This window comes from Hypanus sabinus, chromosome 2 (assembly GCF_030144855.1).
Source record: "Hypanus sabinus isolate sHypSab1 chromosome 2, sHypSab1.hap1, whole genome shotgun sequence".
Taxonomy (NCBI): domain Eukaryota; kingdom Metazoa; phylum Chordata; class Chondrichthyes; order Myliobatiformes; family Dasyatidae; genus Hypanus; species Hypanus sabinus.
In genome coordinates this window covers 7,013,708-7,039,947 of record NC_082707.1, presented here as the reverse complement: position 1 = coordinate 7,039,947, position 26,240 = coordinate 7,013,708, and the positions used below count along the sequence as shown (strand labels likewise).

At 44.3% G+C, this 26,240-nt stretch overlaps 1 protein-coding gene across 1 annotated transcript; it reads right to left on the bottom strand.

Moving 5' to 3' along the window:
• Nucleotides 1-415: 415 nt before the first annotated feature.
• Nucleotides 416-25,730, bottom strand: LOC132406210 (extracellular calcium-sensing receptor-like). The gene is made up of 6 exons (XM_059991544.1): nt 25,516-25,730; nt 16,422-16,713; nt 13,116-13,952; nt 7,266-7,493; nt 1,422-1,545; nt 416-1,323 (listed from the first exon to the last, which is right to left on the bottom strand). The coding sequence occupies exons 1-6, from the start codon at nt 25,728-25,730 to the stop codon at nt 416-418; spliced, it is 2,604 nt and encodes an 867-aa protein (XP_059847527.1).
• Between the last annotated feature and the right edge of the window lie 510 nt (nt 25,731-26,240).

Here is a 26,240-nt window from a genome sequence, read left to right as displayed (position 1 = left end):
GAAACCGGCCTCTTAGCCCATCTAATCTGACTGGTAGCATCGTTATGAACCCGAGAGGCAGCTCTGCACACCCCTATTGTCTATGTGCAGTCCCAATCAACAGTCTACTCAAAACTGCTGTCGTTTTGTACTTCCAGTAATGTGGGCCAGGAAAGAATCCATACACGATAAATCCACAAGCCTTGACACTCACAGACGAAAGCTAGAGTATTAACAACTTCATTACTTTGTGACGATGTTTTTTTCTGACAACGCAATTATATGTGTTATATGTGCAAAATGGGTCAGATGTGATTTAACCGCAGTGTTATAAAGCTGCAGATAATACACTATATGTAGAATTAAATCTTTAAAATCACACGATGGACACATAAGGCAAAACATTTCTTTTTGTGTTCTGTCGATGTATATTATTCTATAATTTCTCTGCTCTACCCATCAATTGTTTCTTCGTGTTCTCTTCCGGTTTAATTAAAATAATGTAACATTTCGGAACAAAGATGCAGCTTAACAATCCAAAGCTTGATGCCAAAATTGCAAAGATTTCCACAGCGACCGTGTACTTCCCGGGAGTGCTTACATACGCTGGAATGAATGTTATCCACACTGCAAAAAAGATGAGCATACTGAACGTTATAAACTTAGCCTCGTTAAACTTGTCCGGTAATGCTCTGCCCAAGAAGGCTAAGATCAAACATACGCACGCCAGTAGCCCGATGTAGCCGAAGACGCAGCAGAAAGCAACAGTGGAACCCACAGCACATTCGAGAATAATCTTTGAACTTTGGTATTTGGTGTTTTTCGACGGGAATGGAGGTGAAGTTAGTAGCCAGATCACACACACAATAACTTGAATCAATGTGGAGAGAAGGACGATGGATCTCTGCTGTGTAGGCCCGAACCATTTCATCACATTGCTAGACGGCAAGGTGGATTTGAAGGCCATCAGGACGACCAAGGTTTTGCTGAGAATGCAGGAAATGCACAGCACGAAGCTAATCCCGAAGGCAGTGTGACGCACTGCGCACGACCACGGTGACGGCTGCCCAATAAACGCAACGGAACACAGGAAGCAGAGAATTAACGAGACCAACAGAAGGAAACTCAGTTCCAAATTGTTGGCCCTAACAATGGGCGTGTTTATGAAATATAGGAACACAGCCGCGACAGCTCCCGTGATGCAAGCCCCAAACAGGGACATGGCCGCGAGTATTATCCCCATGCTGTCGCGAAAAGAGAGGAACTCGATCTGCTTGGGAACACAACGGTCTCTTCGATCATTCGACCAGTAATCCACAGGACACTTGATACATTCTGTGGAACCTGAGGATGGAAAATACAATGTGATCAGTTACAGTGGGAGGGTGTTACCCGATCATTCTTGGCATACAATCGGCCCTAATTCGATCAGTGTACTTTACCTGTTTGATTGCTAATCTCTCCGTCAGAACACGGTAAGCAATCGAAGCAGCAGACGGGCTGACCTTGTCGAGCTCCCTTTCTTGTACCTTTAGCGCACGGTTCACTGCAGACAGATACTGGAACCTGTGGAGACAGAACATCGTACACTAAACGACACACTTATTGCGCAATCGCAGGACACGTCAATTTTTGTGAGTTTTCCTTTCGAGGATCGAAGATTAACTTTGTCCGGTAGAGGGGCGGTAATAGGATACTGATCAGCGTCAAGCTTTGAAGCGTAGGTGACCCGGGATATGCTGCCGCCGGTGTCTGTAAGGAGTTTGTTCTCCCCGTGTCTGGGGGGCTTTCCTCCGGGTGTTCCGGTTTCCTCCCACAGTCCAAAGGTACACAGGTTAGCATGTTAATTGGGCTCGGGGGAAATATGGTAGACAATAGACAATGGACAGTAGGTGCAGGAGTAGGCCATTCGGCCCCTCTAGCCAACACCGCCATTCACTGTGATCATGGCTGATCATGCACAATCAGTACCCCGTTCCTGCACTCTCTCCATATCCCTTGACCCCGCTACCTATAAGAGCTCTATCTAACTCTCTCTTGAATGCATCCAGAGACTTGGCCTCCACTGCCTTTTGGGGCAGAACATTCCACATATCCACCACTCTCTGGGTGAAAAAGTTTTTCCGCATCTCTGTTCTAAATTGCCTACCCCTTATTCTTAAACTGTGGCCTCTAGCTCTGGACTCACCCATCAGCGGGAACATGCTTCCTGCCTCCAGCGTGTCCTATCCCTTAATAATCTTATATGTTTCCATCAGATCCCCTCTCATCCTTCTAAATTCCAGTGCATACAAGCCCAATCGCTCCAATCTTTCAACATATGACAGTCCCGCCATTCCGGGAATTAACCTTGTGAACCTACGCTGCACTCCCACAGTAGCAAGAATGTCCTTCCTCAAATTTGGAGATCAAAACTGCACACAATATTCCAGGCGCTGTCTCACCAGGGCCCTGTACAACTGCAGAACGACCTCTTTACTCCTATACTCAATTCCTTTTGTTATAAAAGCCAGCATGCTATTAGCTTTCTTCACTGCCTGCTGTACTTGCATGCTTGCTTTCATTGACTGATGTACAAGAGCACTTAGATCTCATTGTACTTCCCCTTTTCCTGACTTGACTCCATTTAGATAGTAATCTGCCTTCCTGTTCTTGCCACCAAAGTGGATAACCTCATATTTATCAACATTAAACTGCATCTGCCATACATTTGCCCACTCACCCAACCTGTCCAAGTCACCCTGCATTCTCATAACATTCTCCTGACATTTCACACTGCCACCCAGCTTTGTGCCATCAGCAAATTTGCTACTGTTACTTTTAATCCCTTCATCTAAATCATACTATTAGGTGGGGATTTGAGAGCATAAATTAGGAGCAGATGTTCTCAGGGAAATGAACGGAAGAAATGTGGCAAATGTTCAAGGAAAATTTGCATGGCGTTCCTCATTGATATGTTCCATTGAGGCAGGGGGATGATGGTAGGGTTAAAGAACCATTGTGTACAAAGGATGTAGAGAATAAAGTAAAACGAAAAGAGAAGCTTACAAAAGGATCAAAAAACTAGGTACTGACAGAGATCCAGAAATTTACAGGGTTGCCAACAAGGAGTATCGCAATGAAATTAGGAGAGCGAGAAGGGGCCATGAGAATAGGACCAATCAGGTGCTATAGTGGAGAAATGTGCATGGAGATGGAGGAGGTCGTGCAGGTATTTAATAAATACTTTGCTTCAGTATTCTCCAGGGAAAAGGGCCTTGGTAACTGTAGGGATGAGGTACAGCGGACTGAAACTTTTGAGTGTATAGACGTTAAGTAAGAGGATGTACTAGAGCTTTCGAGAAGCATTAAATTGGATAATTCGCCGGGACTGGAGGATATATTCCCCAGTCTACTGTGAGAGGTGAAATAGGACTTTGCTGAGCTTCTGGCAATGATCTTTGCATCATCAGTAGGGATAGAAGAAGTCCCAGAAGATTGGAGGGTTGAAAATTCTGTTCTCTTTTGCAAGAAAGTGAGTAGGGATAACCCAGGAAATTATAGACAGATGTGTCTGGGGCATAATTTTAAGGTACTTCGAGGGTATGTCAGGGGTACGTTTTTCACACAGAGAGTGGTGTGTGTGTGGAATGCTCTGTTGCCGACGATCGTGGATGTGGGTACAATAGGGGCTTTTAAGGAACTCTTTGATAGGTGCGTGGAATTTAGAAAAATAGAGGCCTATGCTGCAGGGTAATTCTCGGCAGGTTTTACAGTAGGTTAGATGGTTAGCAAAACATTGTGGCCGGAAGAGCCTGTAATATACTGTAGATATCTATGTTTCATCAACAAAATTGAAAAGTTAGAAAAAATAAAGTTCTGTGAAAAATATATGTTTACAGGTGCCGATATGCAATAACTGTACATACATACATAAATACCATCAAGTATTTAAAATGTAAACGCATAATAAGACTTGGTTTAAAGTGTTTGCTGCGCAGTGCAATGGCGGGTGTAATACAGAGATGGGAACGCGAGAGCGAGCGAGAATGCTTGATCAGAGTAATGGTATAGGGGAAGAAGGTTTTAAGTTGTTTTGTTTGTTTGTGTTAATAGCCTCATCACTCTTTCCAAAGGGAACTCTAGAAGAGCTTGCTGAGTGGGTAGTCTCCACGATATTTTTTTTTCTGCCCGCTTCTGCCGTGGAAACATACAAGTCCTATTTCTGCCTCAATTACTTCTTCTGGCAGTTCGTTTCATATACTAACTACCTACTGGATGAAAAAAAAACATGCCCATTAGCTCCCGGTTTAATCATTTCCCTCTCACATTAAACTTAAGCTCTTTAGGCATTACTGTGTGGTTTGGTGCAGCATTCTCCCATAAAATAGTACTTCGACAGTAAACTGCCAGGTCAACAGAAGAGGCCCTTGACTGCAGTCTGCAATCAAAGGCCAAAATTTCACAGATGAGAGGGTCAAAGGGTGGAGGAGGTTGGTCTGAGGAGATGTGGGCAGGGTGTTAAGGGAAGCTATGGTGGGACGAAGATAGAAACACGACAAAAACAAAGAGTCGACGGTGGGGCCTCAGAGACACGAAATTGCAGACTGGTGAGGGGAAATTAGAGACTGGGGTTCCAGTGACAGCGCCAGTGACGTGCGGTCAGTGAGGGTCCAGGCAGGAGACAAAGCTGGATCTCGCGTTTGTAGCAGTTCGAAGGTGTAAGGGATCGTTGGAACACGCATTGCTGGCGGTTGAAATGGGGTTTTGAATCCGTTCAGGATCAATGGATCCTGCGTTGACGATGCCCAGAGCCATCGGGGACGGTCAGTGATGCGGAGAAATTCGAAATCTAGGGGCATCCAACGGCATCGAGGTTCAATCCTGAGGTAGCAAGGATTGCAGCCTAGGGCCCTAGCGGCCCGTCGGCTTTGAAAACGACGGCTCTGCAGTCTGCATATGAGCCATCTGCCGATCCTTGCGGTCGCGGGGAAGGCGAGGAAATAGCGATCGAAAACTTGGATCCGGCAGAGATAAAGTATTGGAGGGATCCATTGCGTCGGGAGGAGTGAGAATCCTGGATCTGTGGCAGCGACTCGGACAGTAACACCAGATTTCTCCGTATGGTGGAAAGAGCGGCGCGTCGCAAGAGTGGTGGGAGCATGGATTGAACTGCCGGCAACGGTGGAGGAAGTGGATACAATAGAGGATTTTTAAAGACTCTGTGATAGGTAGGTGGAGCTTAGAAAAATGGAGGGTTATGCAACAGGGTAATTATAGGCAGTTTCTAGAGTAGGTAACATGGTCAGGGCAAGATTCTGGGCCGAAAGGCATTTAATGTGTTGTAGATTTCTACGTTCTGTGTTCTACAATCTGGAGGAAGCAGCAGTGGGGGAAGCAGGCAATTGAATGTGAGTACCTGGGATCCACAGAGGCTCCAAATCGACAAGTTTGAAAACTGATCTGGAAGCCATATGGTACAACCTGGCGGCGGAGTGAAATCCCACGAAGGTTGCATGGCTGTGGTAGCGGATCTGGATGCGAGCATGGTCGAAGAGGCGGAGGGCAGCAGAGATCACGGAGGGGAAACAGTGAGAGACGGTTTCATTGATTTCCCGTCAAACGGAAGATTTAAACTTCTTCAGGATAGGCATCCCTCGAAGAGAGTTCATAGTAGGAGTAATATCACAAGCACGAGTAAATCTGCCGATGCTAGAAATTAAAAGCAACACACACAGCGCTGGAGGAACTTAACAGTTCACTGGGCATCTATGGTCAGTGAACAGACGACGTTTCGGACCGAGTCCGCTCTCCAGGACTGGAAAGGAGGGGCGAAGTCAGTTTAAGAAGGTTGGACAGCGGGAAGGAGGAAGTACATCGTGGCAGGTGATACGTGAAACCGGGAGCGGGGAATGCGTGAAGTTGATTAGTGAAAAAAGATCAAGGGCTGCAGAACTGAGAGTCTGATAGAAGATAGAGAATCTTGGAAGAAGCCACAAGTGGAGGAGGAACGGGCTGGGACCGAGATAAGGTAGGAAAGGGAGAATGGAATGGTGAAGGAGAGGAGAGTTGGCATTACGTGAAGCTCGAGAAATCGATGTTCATGCTATCAGGTAAGGGGTTACTCAGACGTAATGTAAAGTAAATAAACTCTTCTCGGGCTTCCAGCTGGGTACAGGTATTGAGCATAACCGATGTTTCAATGAGAAAGATTGCATTTTCAGCAGGGATGAAGCCTGGTATAGACTAGTTATCTGTTAGAGTCAGTAGATTTATAAAATATATCATCCATAAGACTGTCTGCAGAGGTTGAGACAGAGAGATCGAGAAAGAGGAGAGAGGTGTCCGTAATGAATTAAGTAAATTTTGAGGCAGAGTTAAAGTTAGAGGCAATTTTGATAAATCGACGAGCTGAGCTTGAAGCAGGAACCAGCCTCAAAGCAATCATCGATGTAGCGTAGGCAGAGTTGGTGAGCGACTCTGGTGTGGGATTGGAACATGGACTGTTCCACGTAGCCGACAAAAAGACAGGATCCTTAGAGTGTCCTTCACTAACCTTTAGTGGGGAAGTCAGGGAACTTAAAGACATTTTCAAAACTTGCGAAACGTCACGGATGTACGTAGGAAGCGAGCATAGGTATCTTGGTCGCCATGAATGAGATGTGCTGAAGGGCCCGTTTCAGTGCGGCAGAGATTTATAGTTTTCATTACTTGTTTTTCTTTGGAACTTCAGCACAGAGAACAGATGATGATCGTAGTTTGATTTGGATTGTAGTGAGGAAGTTTCTGTCTAAGCCCTGGTACGCTGCTGAGAACACCCTCATCTGTGAGTCCTGCAGCTGCAGTAACGACTGTGATTATGCATTCATGCGGGTGTGCTGAGTGAACGTATTGTTTCTTCTTATATAAACCTCCAGTTGAAGAAAGGAATAAAAATTCCAACCCACAACAAAATGATGTGGAGAGAATTCTATGGGACACTTAATATTTTGGGAACAGCTTCTTACAGCTTCTTGCAATGTAAAATGATGATAAAATATAAATACAAGGTATACTTATGTATATGCATATCTGTATCTATATATCTATATATTCATACACAAAGTATATATATATTTATATACATTATATTTATCTTATATTAATATTTTATTAAACATTGCAATGTACAATAACTCAAAGTGTTTTGATTTTTTGGTTTACACGGTGTATTATATACATACATTTGAGCAAAGAAAATACATTTGTAAAAACAACAGAGCAATCATTTTAACTTATGTCAATAATAATAAACTTGAGTTCCTTACATTTTGTCCAGATCCGTGCCAAACGATTTCACTTTCCTCTAAGATAAATTCGTTCCCCGCAGGCAGGGCAGCATCGTAATATCCAACTTTAACCAACTGCAGTGAACCGTCCACTCGTCCTTGCCAGTTTATCACGTCATAGGAAGCGATGGGATCTCCATTCTTATCAAAGCTTATTTGTTCTCCGAACTGATTGGTGAAGCGGACCTCCCGAAGATAGTGCAACAGCTACAGATACAATAACATTCACTAAGTTAAGCCGTTTACTCATTGAATAAGGTTTAATATCTAAAGAACTATATTAAACTAGGATCTTTTTGTCTGAAGTTTGAAACAATGCACTCATCTGTACTTGACAGACAGCAATGAATATTACATTCATTTTTCCCACGTACAGTACATCGAAACTTCGAAGCCTACAATGAAATGCATAGTTTGCATCACTGACCAACACAGACCGAGGACGTGCTGGAGAAAACCTCAAGAGTGAAAGAAACATAGAAAACCTACAGTACAATACAGGCCCTTCGGCCCACAAAGTTGTGTCAAACATGTCCTTATCTTAGAAATTACTCGGGTTACCCATAGACCTCTATTTTCCTAAGATCCATGTACCTATCCAAAGTCTCTAAAAAGACCCTATCGTATCCGCCTCCGCCACCATTGCCGGCAGCCCATTCCACGCGCTCACCAATCTCTACATAAAATAACTTACCCCGATATCTCCTCTGTATCTATTCCCCAATACCCTAAACCTGCTCCTTCTGGTGGCAGCCATTTCAGCCCTGGGAAAAAGCCTCTGACTGTCCACACGGTCAATGTCTCTCATCATCCTATACACATCTATCAGGTCACCTCTCATCCTCCGTTGCTCCAAAAGGCCGATATCACTCAACCTGTTTTCATAAGGTATGTTCCCCAATCCAGGCATCATCCATGTAAATTTCCCCTGCACCCTTTCTATGGTTTCGACATCCTTCCTGCAGTAGGTTGATCAGAACTGAACACAGGCCTTTAAGTTGGGTCTGACCAGGGTCCTATATAGCAGCAACATTACCTCTCGGCTCCTAAATTCAATTCCACGAATTGTGAAGGACAACAAACCGGATATCTTCTTAACCACAGAGTCAAACTGCACAGCTGCTTTGAGCGTTCTATGGACTCGAACTCCATGATCCCTCTGATCCTCCAACACTGCCAAGTCTTACCATTAATACTGTATTCTGCCTTCATATTTGACCTTCCACAATGAAACACTTCACACTTATCTGGTTTGAACTGCCACTTCTAAGCGCATTTTTGCATCCTTTCAATGTCCGGCTGTAACCTCTGACAGCCCACCAGAGTATTCCCAAACCTTCCAACCATTGTGTCTTCAGCAAACTTACTAACCCATCTCTGCACTTGCTTATGCGGGTCGTCTGTAAAAAGCACGAAGAGTAAGGCTCCCATTAGGGCACACTACTGGCCACCGACCTTCATGCAGAATATGACCCGTCTACATACACTCTATGCCTTCTGTGGGCAAGCCAGTTTTGGATCCACAAAGCGATGTCCCCTTGGATCCCATGGCTCCTTACGTTCTCAATAAGCCTTGCATGGGGTACCTTATAAAATACTTCGCTGAAATACATGTTCTACATCTATTGCTCTTCCTTCATCAGTGTTTAGTCACATCCTCAAAAAATTCAATTGGAGTCGTAAGGCACGACCTGCCCTTGACCAAGCCATGCTGACAATCCCTAATCATATTATTCCTCTTCAAATGTTCATAAATCCTACCTTTCAGGATCTTCTCCATCAACTTACCTACCACTGCAGGGAGAGTCACTGGTCTATAATTTCCCGGGCTATCTCTACCCCCTTTTCTGCAACCCTCCAATATTCCGGAACCTTTCCCGTCCCTCTTCATGTTGCAAGGATCATTGCTAGAATTTCAGCAATATACTCCCCCTCCTCCCACAGTAGCCTGGGGTACACCTCATCCAGTCCCGGCGTCTTACCCAATTTGATGCTTTCCAAAATTCCAGCACATCCTCTTTCTTCTTACATGCTCGAGCTTTTCAGTCTGCTGCAAGTCATCACTAAAGTCACCATTCTTTTCTTCCACAGTGAATACTGAAGCTACGTATTCATTACCTCTACTATTTCCACCAGTTCCATACGCACTTTCTCACTTGATATGCCCTATTCGTTCACGTCTTTTCTTCTTGCTCTTCACATACTTCTAGAATGCCTTGAGGTTTTAGTTAATCCAGCCCGCTAGGCCTTTTCATGGCCCCTGAGGGCTCTCCTAATTTCCTTGTTTAGTTCCTTCCTGTTAGCCTTATAATCGTCTAGATCTCTAACATTAACTAGATCTATGAAGCTTTCGTCTTTACTTTTCTTCTTGACTAGATTTTCTGCAGCCTTTGAACATCACGGTTCTTGAACCCAATCATAACTTCCCCGTCTCATTGGAACGTACCTCTGTAGAACTCCACACAATATCCCCTGAACACTTGCTACTTTTCTTCCGTACCTTTCCTTGAGAGCAACTGTTCCGAATTTAAGCATCCAAGTTCCAGTCTGATAACATAATAATTCCGCTTACTCCCATTAAACGCTTTCCAACTTGTCTGTTCCTATTTTTCTCCAAATATATTGCAAAAAGAAATAAATTATGATCAATATCTGCAAAATGCTTTCCCGCTGAGAGATGTGACAGACGACCAGGTTCATTACTCAATACCAGATCAAGTAGAGTCTCCGCTCTGCAAATTGTGGTTGGCTTATCTACATATTGTGTCAAGAAACCTTCCCGAACACAGCTCACAATCTCTACCCCATCTAAACTCCTTGCTCCTAGGGAGATGCCAATCGATATTTTGGAAATTAAAATCTCCCACCACGATATCTCTGTTATTATTACACCTTTCCAGCATCTGCTTCCCTATCTGCTCCTCGATATCACTGTTACTGCAGGGTGTTTTTTACAGGCCTACTGGGCGGCATATGAGAAAAACACCCAGTAGACTTCTTGACCCCTTTGTGTTCCTAAACTCCACCCACAAAGTCTCCATAGACAATCCCTCCATGACGTCCACCTCTTGTGCAACCGTGACACTATCTCTGATCAACAGTGCCACGCCTCCACATCTTTTGCCTCCCTGCCTGTCCGTTCTGAAGCATTTAAAACCCATCACTTGAAGTAACCATTCCTGTCCCCGAGCTATCCAATTCTCTGTAATGGCCACCACATCGTCGCTCCAAGTACTGTTCCAAGCTCTAAGATCATCCGCTTTGTTTACAATATTTCTTGTGTTAAAATAAACACATTGCAAACCGTCGGTCTAAGTGCGCCCCTTCTCTATCACCCGGCCTATCCTCCTTCACACGTTGACTCGAAGATTTCTCTATGTGTGAGCCAACGAGCCCTTCCCCAATCTCTTCAGTTCGGTGCCCACCACCCAACAATTCTAGTTTAAACTCTCCTTAGTCGACTCAGCTAACCTCCCCGAAAAGATATCGGTCTCCTTAGAATTCAAATGCAACCCATCCATTATAGTATCTGTCACACTTCCCCCAAAGGAGGTCCCAGTGATTCCAGAGTCTGAATACCTGCCCCCTTCTCCAATCCCTCAGACACGCAATTATCCTCCACGTCATTGTATTCGGATAATTACTGTCACATGGCACAGACTATAATCCCGAGATTGCTGCCTTTGCGGTACTGCTTCTCAGCTAACTTCCTAACTCCCTGTAGTCTATTTTCAGGACCTCTTCGCTTTTCCTGCCTATGTCATTAGTACCAATACATACCATGACCTCTGGCTATTCTCACTCCCACTGCAGGATATCGTTAACGCGGCCTGAAGCATCCCGGATGCGGAGACCTGGGAAACAAACCAGCATCCGAATTTATTTTCTGCGTCCCCAAAATGTCATGGTTCTGACCGTAATCTGCATTCTGGTTCATGGTCTGGTCCATCGTTCCTTATTCCAGGTTTTATGGTTTTCTCTTGTTCTGTGATCTAATTGAGGCACCTGATTCTCATTTCGGGCTGGCTACATAAATAGCTCCCGGGTTCAGCTTCATTTGCTGGACTGTTCCCTTCCCTTCCCTTCAACATCCTCCTGAAGCCTTTGGCCTAAGATTTGCCTGCAACCTCGCCTGTTTTCTCGCCTGTATCGTGGTGTTCTACCGCTGGGGGAAGACCGGAACCTTGCTGGAGCTAGAAAATAAATTGTCTATCGTTGTTTGGAACTGTCTCTGTGTTCACGCCTTTGCTAGGTAGGTCTTGCCGTTTGCCGCTACCTTAAGTTGGGAACCGTCTCTTTGCGTTGTCTGTACGAGTTCCGTCCCTACGTCCTGCTCCCTAGGAGGGGTCCAGACTCTACGTGGAACACCGGCCACAAGTCCTGTTCCTAAGGAGGGGTTCCGGCTCTGTGTTCCATGTCCTTCTGTTCCTGTCTCTCTAAAGATCAAGGCCCTCTGTTCCTGTCTTTCTGAAGACCAAAGCTCTGTGTTCCTGTTCTCTCAAGACCAAAGCTCCGTGTTCAGTTGTTTTAAGATCGAAACAAGGCTTCGGTTATTGTCTTATCCATGTGCCTTGTCCTGTGCAGGAGTTCCATGTCTAGTCCTGCATCCAAGGCTCAAAGAACTCAAACCTCGCCTAGTGCTGCGGCCTAGCCTCGAAGTACCCAAGCCATGTCCAGTCCTGTAGCCACGTCATGTCCTCGCCTAGTTCCGGGGTCCAGGCTCTGGGTCCTTGTCCCGTCGTTGGCTCGGAGTCCAAGCCCAGGCTTTTAGTTCCCAGTTCCTTGTCCTGGTCACGGTTTCCTGGCCAAAGTCATAGCCCAATTCTGAGTTCCTGTCCCAGATCCTAGTCTGTGCCCTGTCCCGTCCCTATCTCTATTCTAGTCCAGTTCTTAGTCCTTCAGTGTCTTGTGTCTTGCATTTGGGTCCGCTCCGCGCGCCCACCTTCTGACACAGAATCACCTGTCTGACACCCTAACTATAGAGTCTCCTATCACTGCTGTCTTTCTCTTCCTTTCCGTACACTTCTGTGCCACAGCGCCGGACCCTGTTCCCGAAGCACGGCCAATGCTGCTTCCTCCAGGTAGGCTGTCCAGGACAACAGTACAATAACAGGTGTACTTACTGTTAAGAGGGACAGCCACAGGGGTACTCTCTACTACCTGACACTTCCGCTTCCCTCTCCTGACCATTACCCACTGGTCTGTCTCCCGTGGTTCCGGTGTGACCACCTGCCTATAATTCCTTTTTATCACCTCCTCGCTCTCGCTGACCAGAGGAAGGTCATCGAGCTGCAACTCCAGTTCCCTAACGCGGTCCCATAGGAGCTGCAGCTCGACACGCCGGCTGTAGAAATGGCTGGGAGACTCTAGGACTTCCCAAATTTGTCACTGAGCATAGAACACCGGCCACACACACGTACTTCCTTTCCACAATTAACACAGGTGAACCTCGCCTGGTGTCGCAATTTTTCCGATCACAAAAAAATGCCCTTAACTTATGAACCCTTACTTAGCAGTCCGACTTTATGAAAGTGGGAGGAGACCGCAGCACCCGGAGGAAGCCCACGTGTTACGGGGAGAATGGACAAAGTCCTTACAGGCAGCGGTGTGATTTATACCCTGGTACTGGCGCTGTAAAGCTTTACGCTAACTGTTGTGCTTTTGTGCCGCCCAGTACCAAATAAAGTTGATCCTTAATCTTCGATCCTTGAATTGAACCCCAATGGAATGTAAAACATCCCTTCACCGCTGCTGTACCGCTCCTTATATTTTCTTGACTATTATGGAAACTGCTTTTAGCCAAACGAGAATATTTCGCTCGTTGCTCACCTGCCAGGGTAAAATGTTTGATTTTTGGCCACAAGTTTTGTTCACAAAGGGTCCTTTTCCGTCTGTACACGATTGTAAATTATGAAGAGCGTGCGCCACAGCGTACACAGCTTTATACACATTGTAGGAGATTCTCAACTGCGAAACGTCAGCATATGTATTTTCCACCGTCTCTAGACTCTCTGAACCGTTGCATTGTTTGTTTGGAGAGAACGACGCGTTTCCGTACAGAATCTGATTTGACAATTTTGGACTGCAGCCAAAAACATCCCGCCACAGTTCATCCACAAATGGGTGGTCTGGTGCCGAGGACGGATGGAGTTTGACCAGAAATTCTCTCAGACCAGGGATTTCCTGTTTCCGGATCGCAAACCCGATCGCTCCTGAAAGTATTTCACGGGTTTCCTCAGACCACAGATGGGTTGATGTTATCCAGCTCTCGCTCGCTATGATTTGAATGTCAGTAATGTTCTGGAGACGCATTTCCTTCACCAAGGACATTGCATCGCTTTCAAAAGTGAAAAGTATTACCACTTTAGCAGAGGACTTTTGCATTGTCGCTGTCACTTGTATCAGTTTAGATCTGGTGCTTGCAGAAGAAATAAATTCAATAAACGCGATGCATGTCTTAACCTTAGAAACTTCTTCAATAAACGACAATATCGCAAATCGACCATATTCACCGTTATCAGCGACAATCCCGATCCAAAGCCACTGGAAGCGCTGTACAAGTCTGACCAAGGCTTTGATCTGATACACATCACTAGAAGCAGTTCTGAAGAACGTTGGAAACTCTCTCTTGTCACTTAGGCAGGTACAGGAAGCAGCGTAGCTGATCTGGAAGAGAAAACACAGGTTACTCAACTCATTAATCACAGTTCACAAACATCTGACAGTCCTTGATTCCGACTTCGGGGTGAAACAATTTGTTTGTGCATTTTTCACTCGTCTGTCAGAGAAAATTCGGCTTTGAGAGACTGAAATAGAGCTATATTTAAAAAAAATAAAATCATGTCGTTGTAAGATTATCTTTATAGAGATCAGCTTTATTTCTCACATGTACATCGAAACATACAAAGAAATGCTTCGTTTTCTGTCAAATCAACTTCACTGTTGCACTGTGGGCAGCCATAAGCGTCGCCACCCTTAGGGTGCCAACATTTCATGCTCACTTCTCACTAACCTGAACCGACAGGCCATTGTGCTGAGGGAGCAATTCGGAGCACCTGGATGTAACACAGAATACGATTTTGAAACCAGGCATCTAATAGAAAGCAGCAGATTAAGCAGATACCAATCCCGATGTCGGGTGTTGGCTCGAAATGTCGAATGTATATTCCCATCCTTTAATGCTGCTAAACACGTTGAGTTCATCCGGCATTTGCTGTGCGTTCCAGTATGTGAGAGTTCGTTGTGTTTAATATATTCAAGTAACACCTTTAACATTGCAGAACATCGCAGGTTAAACTGCACCTTGTGGAACTGAAAACTAAAAAAAAGTCTCTATTTCTGCACAATAACAATTATATATGTATAATAATAATATGCTATATTTTTATATTTCAATGCTTGCAATAGATGGAAAAAGACGGACTTGCAGCACCTTACAGTTTGGTACGTACGGCATTGTGGGCATAACTGAATTGTGGTTGAAAGAAGATTATAGCTAGGAGCTTGACAGCCAATGACTCATTTTGTATCGAAAGTAAGAGCAGGCAGGCAGAGGGGCTGTTATGGCTTTTCTGACAATATAAGTAAATCATTAGAAAGAGTGGACAGAAGATGAGAACCTTAGTGGGTAGAGGCTAAGAATTGCAAATGTAAGCAAAGCCCTGAAGGGACTTATATGCTTAAACAGCAGGAGCAGGGATGTGTACTATAAGTTACAACTGGAGATACAAAATGCACACCAAAGGGGCAATATTACAATATCATGAGCTATTTAAGTATACAGGTAGATTGGGAAAATAGGGTGAAGGCAAGAGGGAGAATTTCTAGAATGCATACGGGATTGAATTTTAAAGCAGCGCGTGTTTTTTTTAGCCTACTGGTTGGTCAGCTATTCTGGATTGTGTGTTGAGAAACGAATTGGAAATGATTAGAGAGCTTAAGATAAAAGAGCTATTAAGGACAAATGAACACAATGCGATAATATTTACACAGCAATTTTAGGATAAACTAAAGTCGGATTTAACAGTATTGCAATAGGAATTTGCTGAGGCATGAGAGTGGGGCTAGCCAAAATTGAAAACAAAACAACATTGGCCGGGATGACAGCTTAGCTGCAATCGTTGGAATTTCTGAAAGCGATAAAAGGTGCAGGAGAAATACCTGTCAAAGAGGAAGAAGTATTCTAAAGAGAAATTGACACTACTTTGGTTAAAAAAGAAAAGTAAAAAACAGATAACATTTGAATAGAGGGCATATGATAGAGTGAAACGTCAAAGGAATTTACGGGATCGGGAAGCACTTGAGAGCCAACAGAAGGCAACCAAAACGTGTAATGAAAGAGAGGCGAGGGTGGATATCTGACTACTGGAAAGTGACGCTGGAGAGGGAGTGATGGGGGACAAGAAAATGGCGGACGAAATAAATAAGTATTTTGCATCAGTCGTGACTCTGTTGAGACAGTGGCTGCATGCCGGAATTTCGCGAGTCTCAGGGGTCAGAAGGGTGTGAAGTTCCCTTTATTATGGATACAGTGGTTCAGAATCTGACAGCTTAAGCTACCTGGACCAAATGGTATACGGCCCAGGGTTCTGCAAGAGGTGGCAAAAGAGATTCTTTAGGTATAAGTAATGATCTTTCAAAAATCAAATGTTTCATGATCAGAAAGAGACAGAAAAAAGGAAATTATAGGCCAGTTAGTCTGATCTCAGTGGTTGCGAAGGTGTTGAAGGATCGGGGTATTTGGACGCACACGATATCCTTGGTGTCATTTTTCAGATGACAGGAAGGATAGTGAAGTTATGAGCAGTGTGGAGATTGATAGGCTACAACTGAATGTTGACAGGATCCAGAGCCGGACTGGGAAGTGGCAGGAGGAGTTCAACCTAGAAATGTTCTAACAATGGAAGTTATAGGTAGTCGTTAGTGGTAGTAAAATGACCAATGTCAGTAAAATTGTAACCAAATAATTCTGCGTGCTTCAAAGCAGACAATGCAGACAATCATGAATCCTGCCATTAAGCTCCGCCTACTTATACCTCGTGACATTCAACAGACTGTAGAGCACAGCCTGTACAGTTTAGGCCAGACTCTATTTTCTACAGACCTTACAGCTTACAGTAAATTAAGGAATCCTACCAGGCCGATATTGAACGGAGCTAATAGGCGAGAAGCAGCGACTGATTCCGAAGACGCGGCGTCGCCCACAACGATGGCGACTGCTGGGAGTGCTGAGCAAGTGTAGCTGGATTCAGGTTCAGCTTCCTGGTTCAGTAACTGGAGGACTCCTTTGAGCGATTCGGAATGTGACTGGCAGCTATCAAAAATCCTGTATCCGAGAGTTATATTGGGAAGAAGATCCGGATTCTTGTTTATTTCATCAATTGTGAAAATCATTGTCTGCGCCCAACGAAGCTGCTCTTGCCGGAATCTAGTAAATATACAAAATATCTGTCATCATATTGGAGAGACATGCAACAATGTTAGTCAGTCCACAGTTTCACAACACTGTGTAAAATTCTGCTCTTCACGTCACTGGAAGGATGAGGTTGTAATAGACAGAATGGAGAAGAGATTCAATGATTCAATGGTCAATTAGAGAGAGTGCAGAGACGATTTACTTGGATGTTACCTGGGTTTCAGCACTTAAGTTACAGAGAAAGGTTGAACAAGTTAGGTCTCTACTCATTGGAGCGTAGAAGGTTGAGGGGGGATTTGATCGAGGTATTTAAAATTTTGAGAGGGATAGATAGAGTTGACGTGAATAGGCTGTTTCCATTGAGAGTAGGGGAGATTCAAACGAGAAGACATGATTTGAGAGTTAGGGGGCAGAAGTTTAAGGGAAACACGAGGGGGTATTTCTTTACTCAGAGAGTGATAGCTGTGTGGAATGAGCTTCCTGTAGAAGTAGTAGAGGCCAGTTCAGTTGTGTCATTTAAGGTAAAATTGGATAGGTATATGGACAGGAAAGGAGTGGAGGGTTATGGGCTGAGTGCAGGTAGGTGGGACTAGGTGAGATTAAGAGTTCGGCACGGACTAGGAGGGCCTACATGGCCTGTTTCCGTGCTGTGATTGTTATATGGTTTACAATCAGGAATAGAGCGCCATAGTTAAAAGGAGAGATTGTATGTTCTGCGTTTATTCTCAATGGAATGGAGGAGGATGAAGAGTGACCTACAGATGCCTATAACGTTCCGAGAATTTCTCCTTAGATCGTGTATTTTCCCAAGGCAGAGGAGGCTAAATCTGGATGAAACGATTTGGGCCAAGAGAGGAGAAATGTAAAAGAAGACTGGAGGGTCAGATATTTAAGTGGAGAGTCGTAAGGGCCTGAACTGTAGTGCTGTACTTTTCAGTAGTTCAATGAAATAGATCTTGAAGTGAACGTGAGATGAAGAGTGTTTGTAAGAGAGTCCAGGAGCTATGGAGATGAGTTCTTCAACTCGTTCTCAATATTTCGTGCTCATTTATTATTATCAATATATGACATTTTAGTGTGTTTGCACAGTTCTTTGTTGCTTGTCCGTCTTATTATGTGCGGGATTTCATTGGTTTGTCTTTTTATGTACTGTGAATGTCCATATGGAAGCGAGCACCAGTGTTGTAAATAGTGGCATATATGTACGTTGCCGATAAACCGTTGAACTTTAATTTTGAATAATGCCATACAATGTTTCAATGTCTCTTTACTAGGGCGCACGCACTGCAGTACAATGACCTCTTAAAAAGCGAGAAAAACACGTATTGAACTTGAAATTCTTACTTGTAGAAATGCTCTAGTTACAGAGGTCTCAGGGCTAAAGGAATAGAGGACAGAGAAGGCTATTAAACGCAAAAAATATCATCCGACTAATTGATTGTGAAATTTCCTCAATGATTGTTGCTCCCTGTGAATCAAGACAATAGGTATTCAGGAGGTAAAAAGAGATACAACAGATGTTGACTGCCTGAATTTTACCTTCCCGCTGATTCGTCTTCTGTGATGCCGCGTACATTCATGGAAAAGTACATTATAGAAATAAGCCCTTCGGCCCATCTCGTTAGTGCCAAGCCGTTTAAAACAACTACTCCAATCTATCTTCACCTGGACAATTGGCCGCCATACCTCTATTATCTATGTAATTATCCATAGATCTCTTAAACGTTGGAATCAAACTCTCATGCATCTCCTGCGCAGGAAACTCATGACACACTCTCACAGTCCTATAGTGAACAAGTTTCCTCAATAGTCCTTCCAGGTGAGGCAACACTTCACTTATGAGTCTGTTGGGGTCATCTATTGCATCCGCTTGTCCCGGTGCGGCCACCTCTACATCAGCGAGACCCAACGCAGATTGGGGGACCGCGTCACCGAGTGCCTTCGTTCCGTTTGCCACAACAGACAGGATCTCCCAGTTGCCACCCACTTCAACTCTGCTTCACATTCCCATTCAGGTATGTCCATACATGTCCTCCTCGACTGCCATGATGAGGCCAAACTAAGGACTGAGGAGCAACACCTCATATATCGTTCTATGTAGTCTCCAGCCCCTTCGCACGAACATCGAATTCTGCAACTTCCAGTAATTCCCTCCCTCTCCCTTCCCCCATTCCAGCCGCCTATCACCTCTCTCATATTTCTGCTTTCTTCTACTGCACATAGAGCTTTCCCCTTACATTCTTTCCTCAACTTTTTTGTCTTTCTCCTCCCTGCTTCCCCTCCCCCACCACTTGATTTTCCCTCTGGTTGGTTTTTCACCTGGCACCTACCAGCCTTCTCATTCCCAACATTCCCCCAACTTCTTTATAGGGCCCATGCCCCCACGTCTTCAGCCCTGACGAAGGGTCTAGGCCCGAAACATTGACTGCTTGTTTCCACGAATGCTATCCGACCTGCTGAGTTCCTCCAGCGTGTTGTACGTGGTACTTTGACCCCAGCCTCCGGAGTGTACTTTTGTGTTTACGTTTCCCTTTAAGTTCCCTATAAACTTCACATCATTTGCTCTTCACTCTTGTGGGGCTCATGAGTGCAGCAGCTTCCACTCATTTTCCTCATGAACCTCACGTTTTCCACCGTTTTACTCTCACAGTCCTCTGAGAGACAACGCTTCCCCTCACGTACCCGAGAAACGTTATATCTGTCATACTTAACTCATGACCTCCAGTTGTAGTCCCGCTCGACCTAAGTGGAAACAGTCTGCTTGCATTTACGTTATCTATACCCCTCATAACATTGCATACCACTATCAAGTGTCCTCTGAATCTTCTAACTTCCAAGGAATAAAATCCAAACGTAGTCAATCTTTCCATATAGCCCAGGTCCCCCAAGAACCCGCAGCATCCTTTTAAATTTTATTTGTACTTTATTTGCAACATTCCGGTAGGTAGGTGACCAAAACTGATAAAAATATTCCAAATGCGGCCTCATCAATGCACGATACGACTTCAACATAACATTCCATCTCCTGTATTCAGTACTTTGATTCAGATGGCCCATCACCAAAAGCTTTCGTTACGAGAATATCGACCTGTCACGCAATTGTCAATGAATTCTGGACCTGTATTCCGAGATCCCTTTGATCCAATACACTCCTCAGAGCCCTGACGTTTACTGTATAAAGCGACCCTGGTTGGCCCTACCGAATTGTAACAACGGGCATTTATCTGCGTTAAATTCGATCTGCCATTTCAGCCCTTTTTCCATCTGGTTCGGATCCCGCTGCCATCCATGAAACACACACACACACACACACACACACACACACACACACACACACACACAGTACTGGAGGAAATTAGCAGACCAGGCAGGATCAATGGAAGAGGGTAAACAGTCATAATTTCTGGCCGAGACGCTTTATCAGGGCACTCAGTTAGGAATTTTTGCTCTTTGTGTCTTGCTTGGAATTCTGGCTGTTACAGGAAGGGCTGGGGGCGAACCGAAGTGCAGGACACAGTCAAGGAAACGGATTAGGAATTGACTTGGACTCAGAGCTGGGATGTGGAGCCGGAGCCTTGACCGGACTGGGATACAGACACTTGACCGGACTGGGACCCGGAACCTTGAAGTGGACTGGGGCCTGGAGCCTTGGACTGGGTCTTTGAGCCTTGACTTAGACTGGGACTCAGAGCCAACAAAACAACTTCAGACCCGGCTCGGAGCAGCCGCAAAACGGCCGGCAACACTCAGCTGGGCACGAGAAGACAAAAGCAAACAACAGACAAAACGTATTTCGACACGGGGAAGTTCATGAAGAAGGCCCTTTATTCTTGGCGGCTCTGAAGACGGTCCCTTAATCCGGCGGCCTGGAAGGTTTATCGCCGTCCTGGGCACGGTGACTATCCAGCATCTTGACTCGAAGAAGGAACAGCGGATGACGGGCTCTCGACCCCGGAACTCGACCACGGAACTTAGACAGGAAGGCTCTCGACTCGACTCCCTCTCGGCAACCCGGAACGAGCATGACCGCACTGCTGCGGCGACGAAGCAGCAGCGAGTAGATGTAAGCAGGATTTCCTATGCTGCCGGTTCGAATGAGGATTAGGAGTCTTATTCAAGGAGAACAGTGGAACACGGGGAAAGGAAGTTAACTGAATTGAGTAGTTACCGGACCGGTACATGACACTGGCTTCTGCTAATTTTCTCGTATCTCCGTTACAAGCCATGAAGGTGTTCTTCACTGCCCACTACATCACAGACCTTGGTGTCATCCACAAAAGTAGTGTTAATCACATTATCATCCGGAGCATTAGGGGGAGGTTTAGTATTAGACTTAGACAACAAAAAATAACAGACCTAATACCGATCTCTGTGCCAGTACACTAGTGACTGAGCTGCATTCAGCGGTGTAACCATCTACTTCACTGTCCGGATTCTCTCTCAAAGAAAGTGTCCACTCCAATTTGCCAACACATCTGGAATGCCGAGTGACTGAATCTACTTGACCAACATCACAGGCGGTGCCTTGTCATATGCTCTGTGAAGGTCCATGTGGAGCACGTCCACTGCTTTATCTTCATCAACCCTCCTGGTAATACCTTAAGAACTGCATAAGATTGCTGAGATGTTAATCACTACACACGAAGTTATCCTGATGGGTTTTAATCTTTCCATGTCTAACCAAGTACTTATATATCCGGTCACTTAGAGTACCTTCCAATAACCGGTCTCTAGTTTCCTGGTTTATGTTTAAGAGCATTTCTTAAACAACAAAACAACATTGGCTATCCTGCCATACAGCGGCACCCCACCTGCAGCTAAGGATGGTTTAAATATCACTGATAGGGCGCCAGCACTTCTGCACGTTCCTCTGACAGGGTCGGAGAGAACACAATGTTAAGCCCTGGTGATTTACCCATCTTAACTTGCGTAAAGACAGCAAACACATACTAATTTGTAATCTGTATACCTTCCCTGAAGTTGCCTTACTGCTATGGACATTGTGCCCGTCTCCTTTGTAAATACAGACGCAAAAATATATATTTAAGATCCCCCGCCATCCCTTTTAAACTCTACGCGTGGATTGCATTCTGATCCTCAAGAGGAACAATTTTGTCGCTTGCAATCCTTTTTCTGTTAACACATCTCGAACCCTGTAGGATTGCCCTTCACTTGCCTGTTGAGGCAACATAATGACTTCTTCTTCCCTCCTGATTTCTTTCTAATCTTGTATTTCTGTATTCTATAACCACCTCATATATTCCTGCTCCCTATGCTTGCTCTGTACCTCCTTTTTGCTCTTACCCAGAACCGCAATATCTGTTAAAACCAACGTTGTCTTTACCTTTTATTTTGATATGCACATAAATGTTCGTACTTGCAAATTTTCACTTTTAAAGGTCCCAGTTACCAAATACACTTTTCTCAGTGATCAGCCTGTCCTATCGACTCTTTCTGATAGTATAAAAATTGGCCTTTCTCCAATTTAGAACCTGACCTCGTGAAGCTAACTTATCTTTTTGGCATATTGACTTTTAAATTGATGGCAATGTGATCACTAGAAGGAAAGTGTTCACCAAACTTCTGTCAGCATAAGACCGGAAGATATACGAGCAGAATTAGGCAATTCAGACCATTGAGTTTGCTTCACCACTCTGTCATGGGTAATCCCGGATCCCACTCATCCCCATACTTCTACCTTCTCGCCACACTCTTTGATGCCCTGACTGATCAGAAAACTACGAACTCTTTACTTAATTGTACCCACGAACCAGGCATCCACCCGCCGTCTGTGGCAGAGCATTTCACAGATTCACTAATCTTTGGCGAAAAAAATCTTTCCTCTGTTCCAAAATGTCGGCCCTCGAATTGGAAGCTGTGATCTCTCGTTCTGGATACCCCCAACAGAGGAAATCCCCTCCACACATCGACCCTATCTCGACGTTTCAACATTCTGTAGTCTTCAATGAGATCCTCTCCTCCCCCCAACCCCCCGTCCGGTATTCTTCTAAATTTCAGAGTATAGGTCCAAAACTTTCAAACGTTCCTCATATGCTAATCACCCCATTCCTGAAATCACCTGCATGAAACTGCTTTGGACTCTTTCCAATGATAACACTTCCTTTCCCATATATGGTGACCGAAATTGTTGACAATACTGCATGTGCGTCTGACTACTGTCGTATGGATCTCAGTATTATCTCTCTTTTATATTCTATTCCTCTTGAAATAAATGCCAACGTTACATTTGGTCTCTTTACCAGTGATTCAAACTGTAAATTAGAGATTGTGAAGTCTCTCTGCACCTCTGATGTTTGAACCTTCTCATCATTTAGGTAATGGTCCGCTCTATTGTTCCTTTTTCCAAAATGCGTTATCATACATTTCCCAACACTATATCCCTTCTGCCAATTTGTGGCACATTCTTCAAGTTTGTCTGAGTCCTGCTGCATTCGTATTGCTTCCTCAGCACTACCTACAACTCCATCTGTCTTTGTATCATCCGCAGAAATTACCTCTAAGCCATCCATGCCATTATCCTAATTATTGACAACAATGTGGAAAGTAGCGATCCCGATATTGACATCAGGAAACAGCAGTAGTCACTGGCAGCCAATTGAAAAGGCTCCTTTTTTCCCAATCACTGCCTCCTGCCTGTCAGCCTTTCCTTTATCCATGCCAGTACCTTTCCTGTAACGCCAGAGGCTTTCTATCTTGTTAACCAGGCTCATGTGTAGCACCTTATCCAATGCCTTCTGAAAATCCAGGTAAATGACATCTGCGTCTCATTTGTCCTCCTTGCTTATTAATTTCTCGAAGCGTTCTAATACGTTTGTGAGGCAAGATTTCGCTTTACAAAAAGCAACACTTTTCTAACCACTGAGTTTAGGCTATCTGGCCTTTCAGTTAATCTCTTTTGTCTTCCTTCCTTCTTTAAGAGTTGAGTGACATATACAATTTTCCTGTCCTCCTGGACCCTGCCAAAATTAGTGATTTTTGAAAGATCATGACCAAAACATCTATATTTCTTCAACAACCTTTCTCAAGACTCTCTCATATAATCCATCTGCATCCGTTGATTTTCAAACCTTCAGACCTGCTTTATATTGTTGGCTAGTTTGCCCTCATATTTCGTCTTTTCGCTTCTTAGAGCTTTAGTAGTGGCTTTTTGTTGGATTTTAAATGCTTCTCAGTCATCCAACTTCCCTCTAACCTTTACTACCTTATATGCCCTTTACTTGGCTTCTACTTAACTTCCCTTGTCAGCCAAGGATTCCTACTCCTGCTATTTGAGGAAATCTCCTACATGATAATATCTAACCTGCATCCTGTGAAATACCCCCAGAAGCTTCTGCCATCTCCGTTCTGCCGTCATCCCCCCTGGTATCACCGTCCAATCTAGCTGTGCAAGCCCGTCTCTCATGCCTTTATTCAATTGCGATACGGGTACATGTGACTTATGCAGCCCCCTCTTCAATTACAGTATGAATTTAATTATATTATTATCACTTGCCCTTTCTAGTTCCCCAATAGCAGATCAAGTATCACACACTCTCTCGTTGGGACGTCCATGTGCTGATCAAGAAAATTTTCTTGAACACATCTGAGAAACTCTAGCCAATTTAGTCCTTTTATAGCATGGGATTCCCAGCTAATACGTGCAAATTTAAAAGTCACGGCCGTGCTCAGTGAGAACATACCGCAGAGCTCATCTTGTGAGGCATTCTAGTTGGAACTGAGTAATAACAAACTTATGTTCTTTGCAAGAGTCTACGCTCTCTCTACAAATGTGCTCATCTAAATCCATCGGATTGCTGAGTAGTCTCTAATCCCATTAATGAGTTGATACTTTTTTTATTACTCAGTTCCAACCACAACGCCTTCCTTGGCGAGTTTTCCAGATTGTGCTGACTGAGCACTGTTGTGATATAGTCTTTGTAAAGTAAAGCCTCCTTTCATCTGTTCCGCTGTGTGGTTTCTAAACAACGGAACTGCATTGAGCTTCCAGTCCCGCTCCCGCTTCTATCAAGTTTCACTAATGTCTACAGTATCATAATTCAGCTTCTCCGATGCCGCTGATAATATTTTTAACATTTTGCAGCATTTGACATTCATTTATCTAGAGTTGTATTTTTGTATTGCCTATCAATCTATCTAATCTATCTAACTATCTATCATTCATTTACTTCTATACTTACTTATTTAGTGGTACGTCGTCCAACCGGCCCTTCTGGCCCTACGAGTGGTGCCATTCAGTAAACTAGCGATATCAACCTAGCTAATAAAATTACAATTTACAACAACCAATTAACCTACCATCTGGTGGTCTTAATGAAGTTGGAGGAAACAAAAACTTACCGCTCGCATCCCGTGCAGAAGTACTCACACCTTTCAGACGGAAACGGGGAATGAATACTGACAACAACACACTCAAAATGCTGGTGGAACACAGCAGGCTAGTCAGGGCGAAGGGTCTCGGCCCGAAACGTCGACATCGCTTCTCCCTATGGATGCTGACTAGCCTGCTGTGTTCCACCAGCATTTTGTGTGTGTTGTTTGAATTTCCAGCATCTGCAGATTTCCTCGTGAATGAACTCCGAACTCCGATGCCCCAAGCTGTAATAACGATTCGCTAATTGCGAAGCTTCTGTATTCAGCTGTTAATCCCGCTCTCGGTAGGTCCTGATTTACATATGATGATTCAGTTTCATGGCAGCCTCATAATAACTTGAGAAAAAATGCACCATATAGTGAATCAATTCTTTCGTGACCGTGGGTGTTGATTGGTTATTAATAACTGATTAGTTTACTTACTGATGACAACGGACCGGTTGAGGTTGAAATCGAAATGTATTGTACACTGGAGCCGTTCTAAAATGTATGGGGAATAAACCTCCCAGCATGACATCGCCGAGTTGAGAAACGCCGCGACTGAACTTTCCTCGCAGTTTACAGATAGGTCCTGTGGCAGAATCTGCCTTTCTGATTGAGAAGAGAAATAATAGTCTCCAAATCGAAAGAAACTGCATTGCAACGGTTATGAACAACTTTTTGAAACACACTCACAATATTATACAGATCCTCTGAAGATTACCTGTTTATATACCCATTGGTGAACAGGCATTGCAGATGTGATTGAATTCGTAGCTGCCGGATAAAATCATCCCACCGGAATAACTGGAGGAAATTTCTGTTTTCTTGATAAACAGGTGTGGAGTGAGACTTAATCAGAGAGGTTTGTGCATGCCGGAGGCAACGCGTCCCCGGATTTTAGATTTTAATGAAATTTTTTATGATTAATATGAAAGATATTACCTCAGCGAATAAGGAATTTTGGAGAACTCTGTATAGGCGCCCTTTATACAAAACATTCAATGCTAAAACCAAAGGGAATGACGTTTGAGAACTTATCTATCTGACTCTATTGTTATTGTTGTTTTTCGGCTGTAAGAAGTTGTCAGTTGTCAAAGAGCATTCTGCAGTGTCATCAGCCGATAATGACAATTAAAATGCATTTTATATTTCCAAACGCGGTGCGG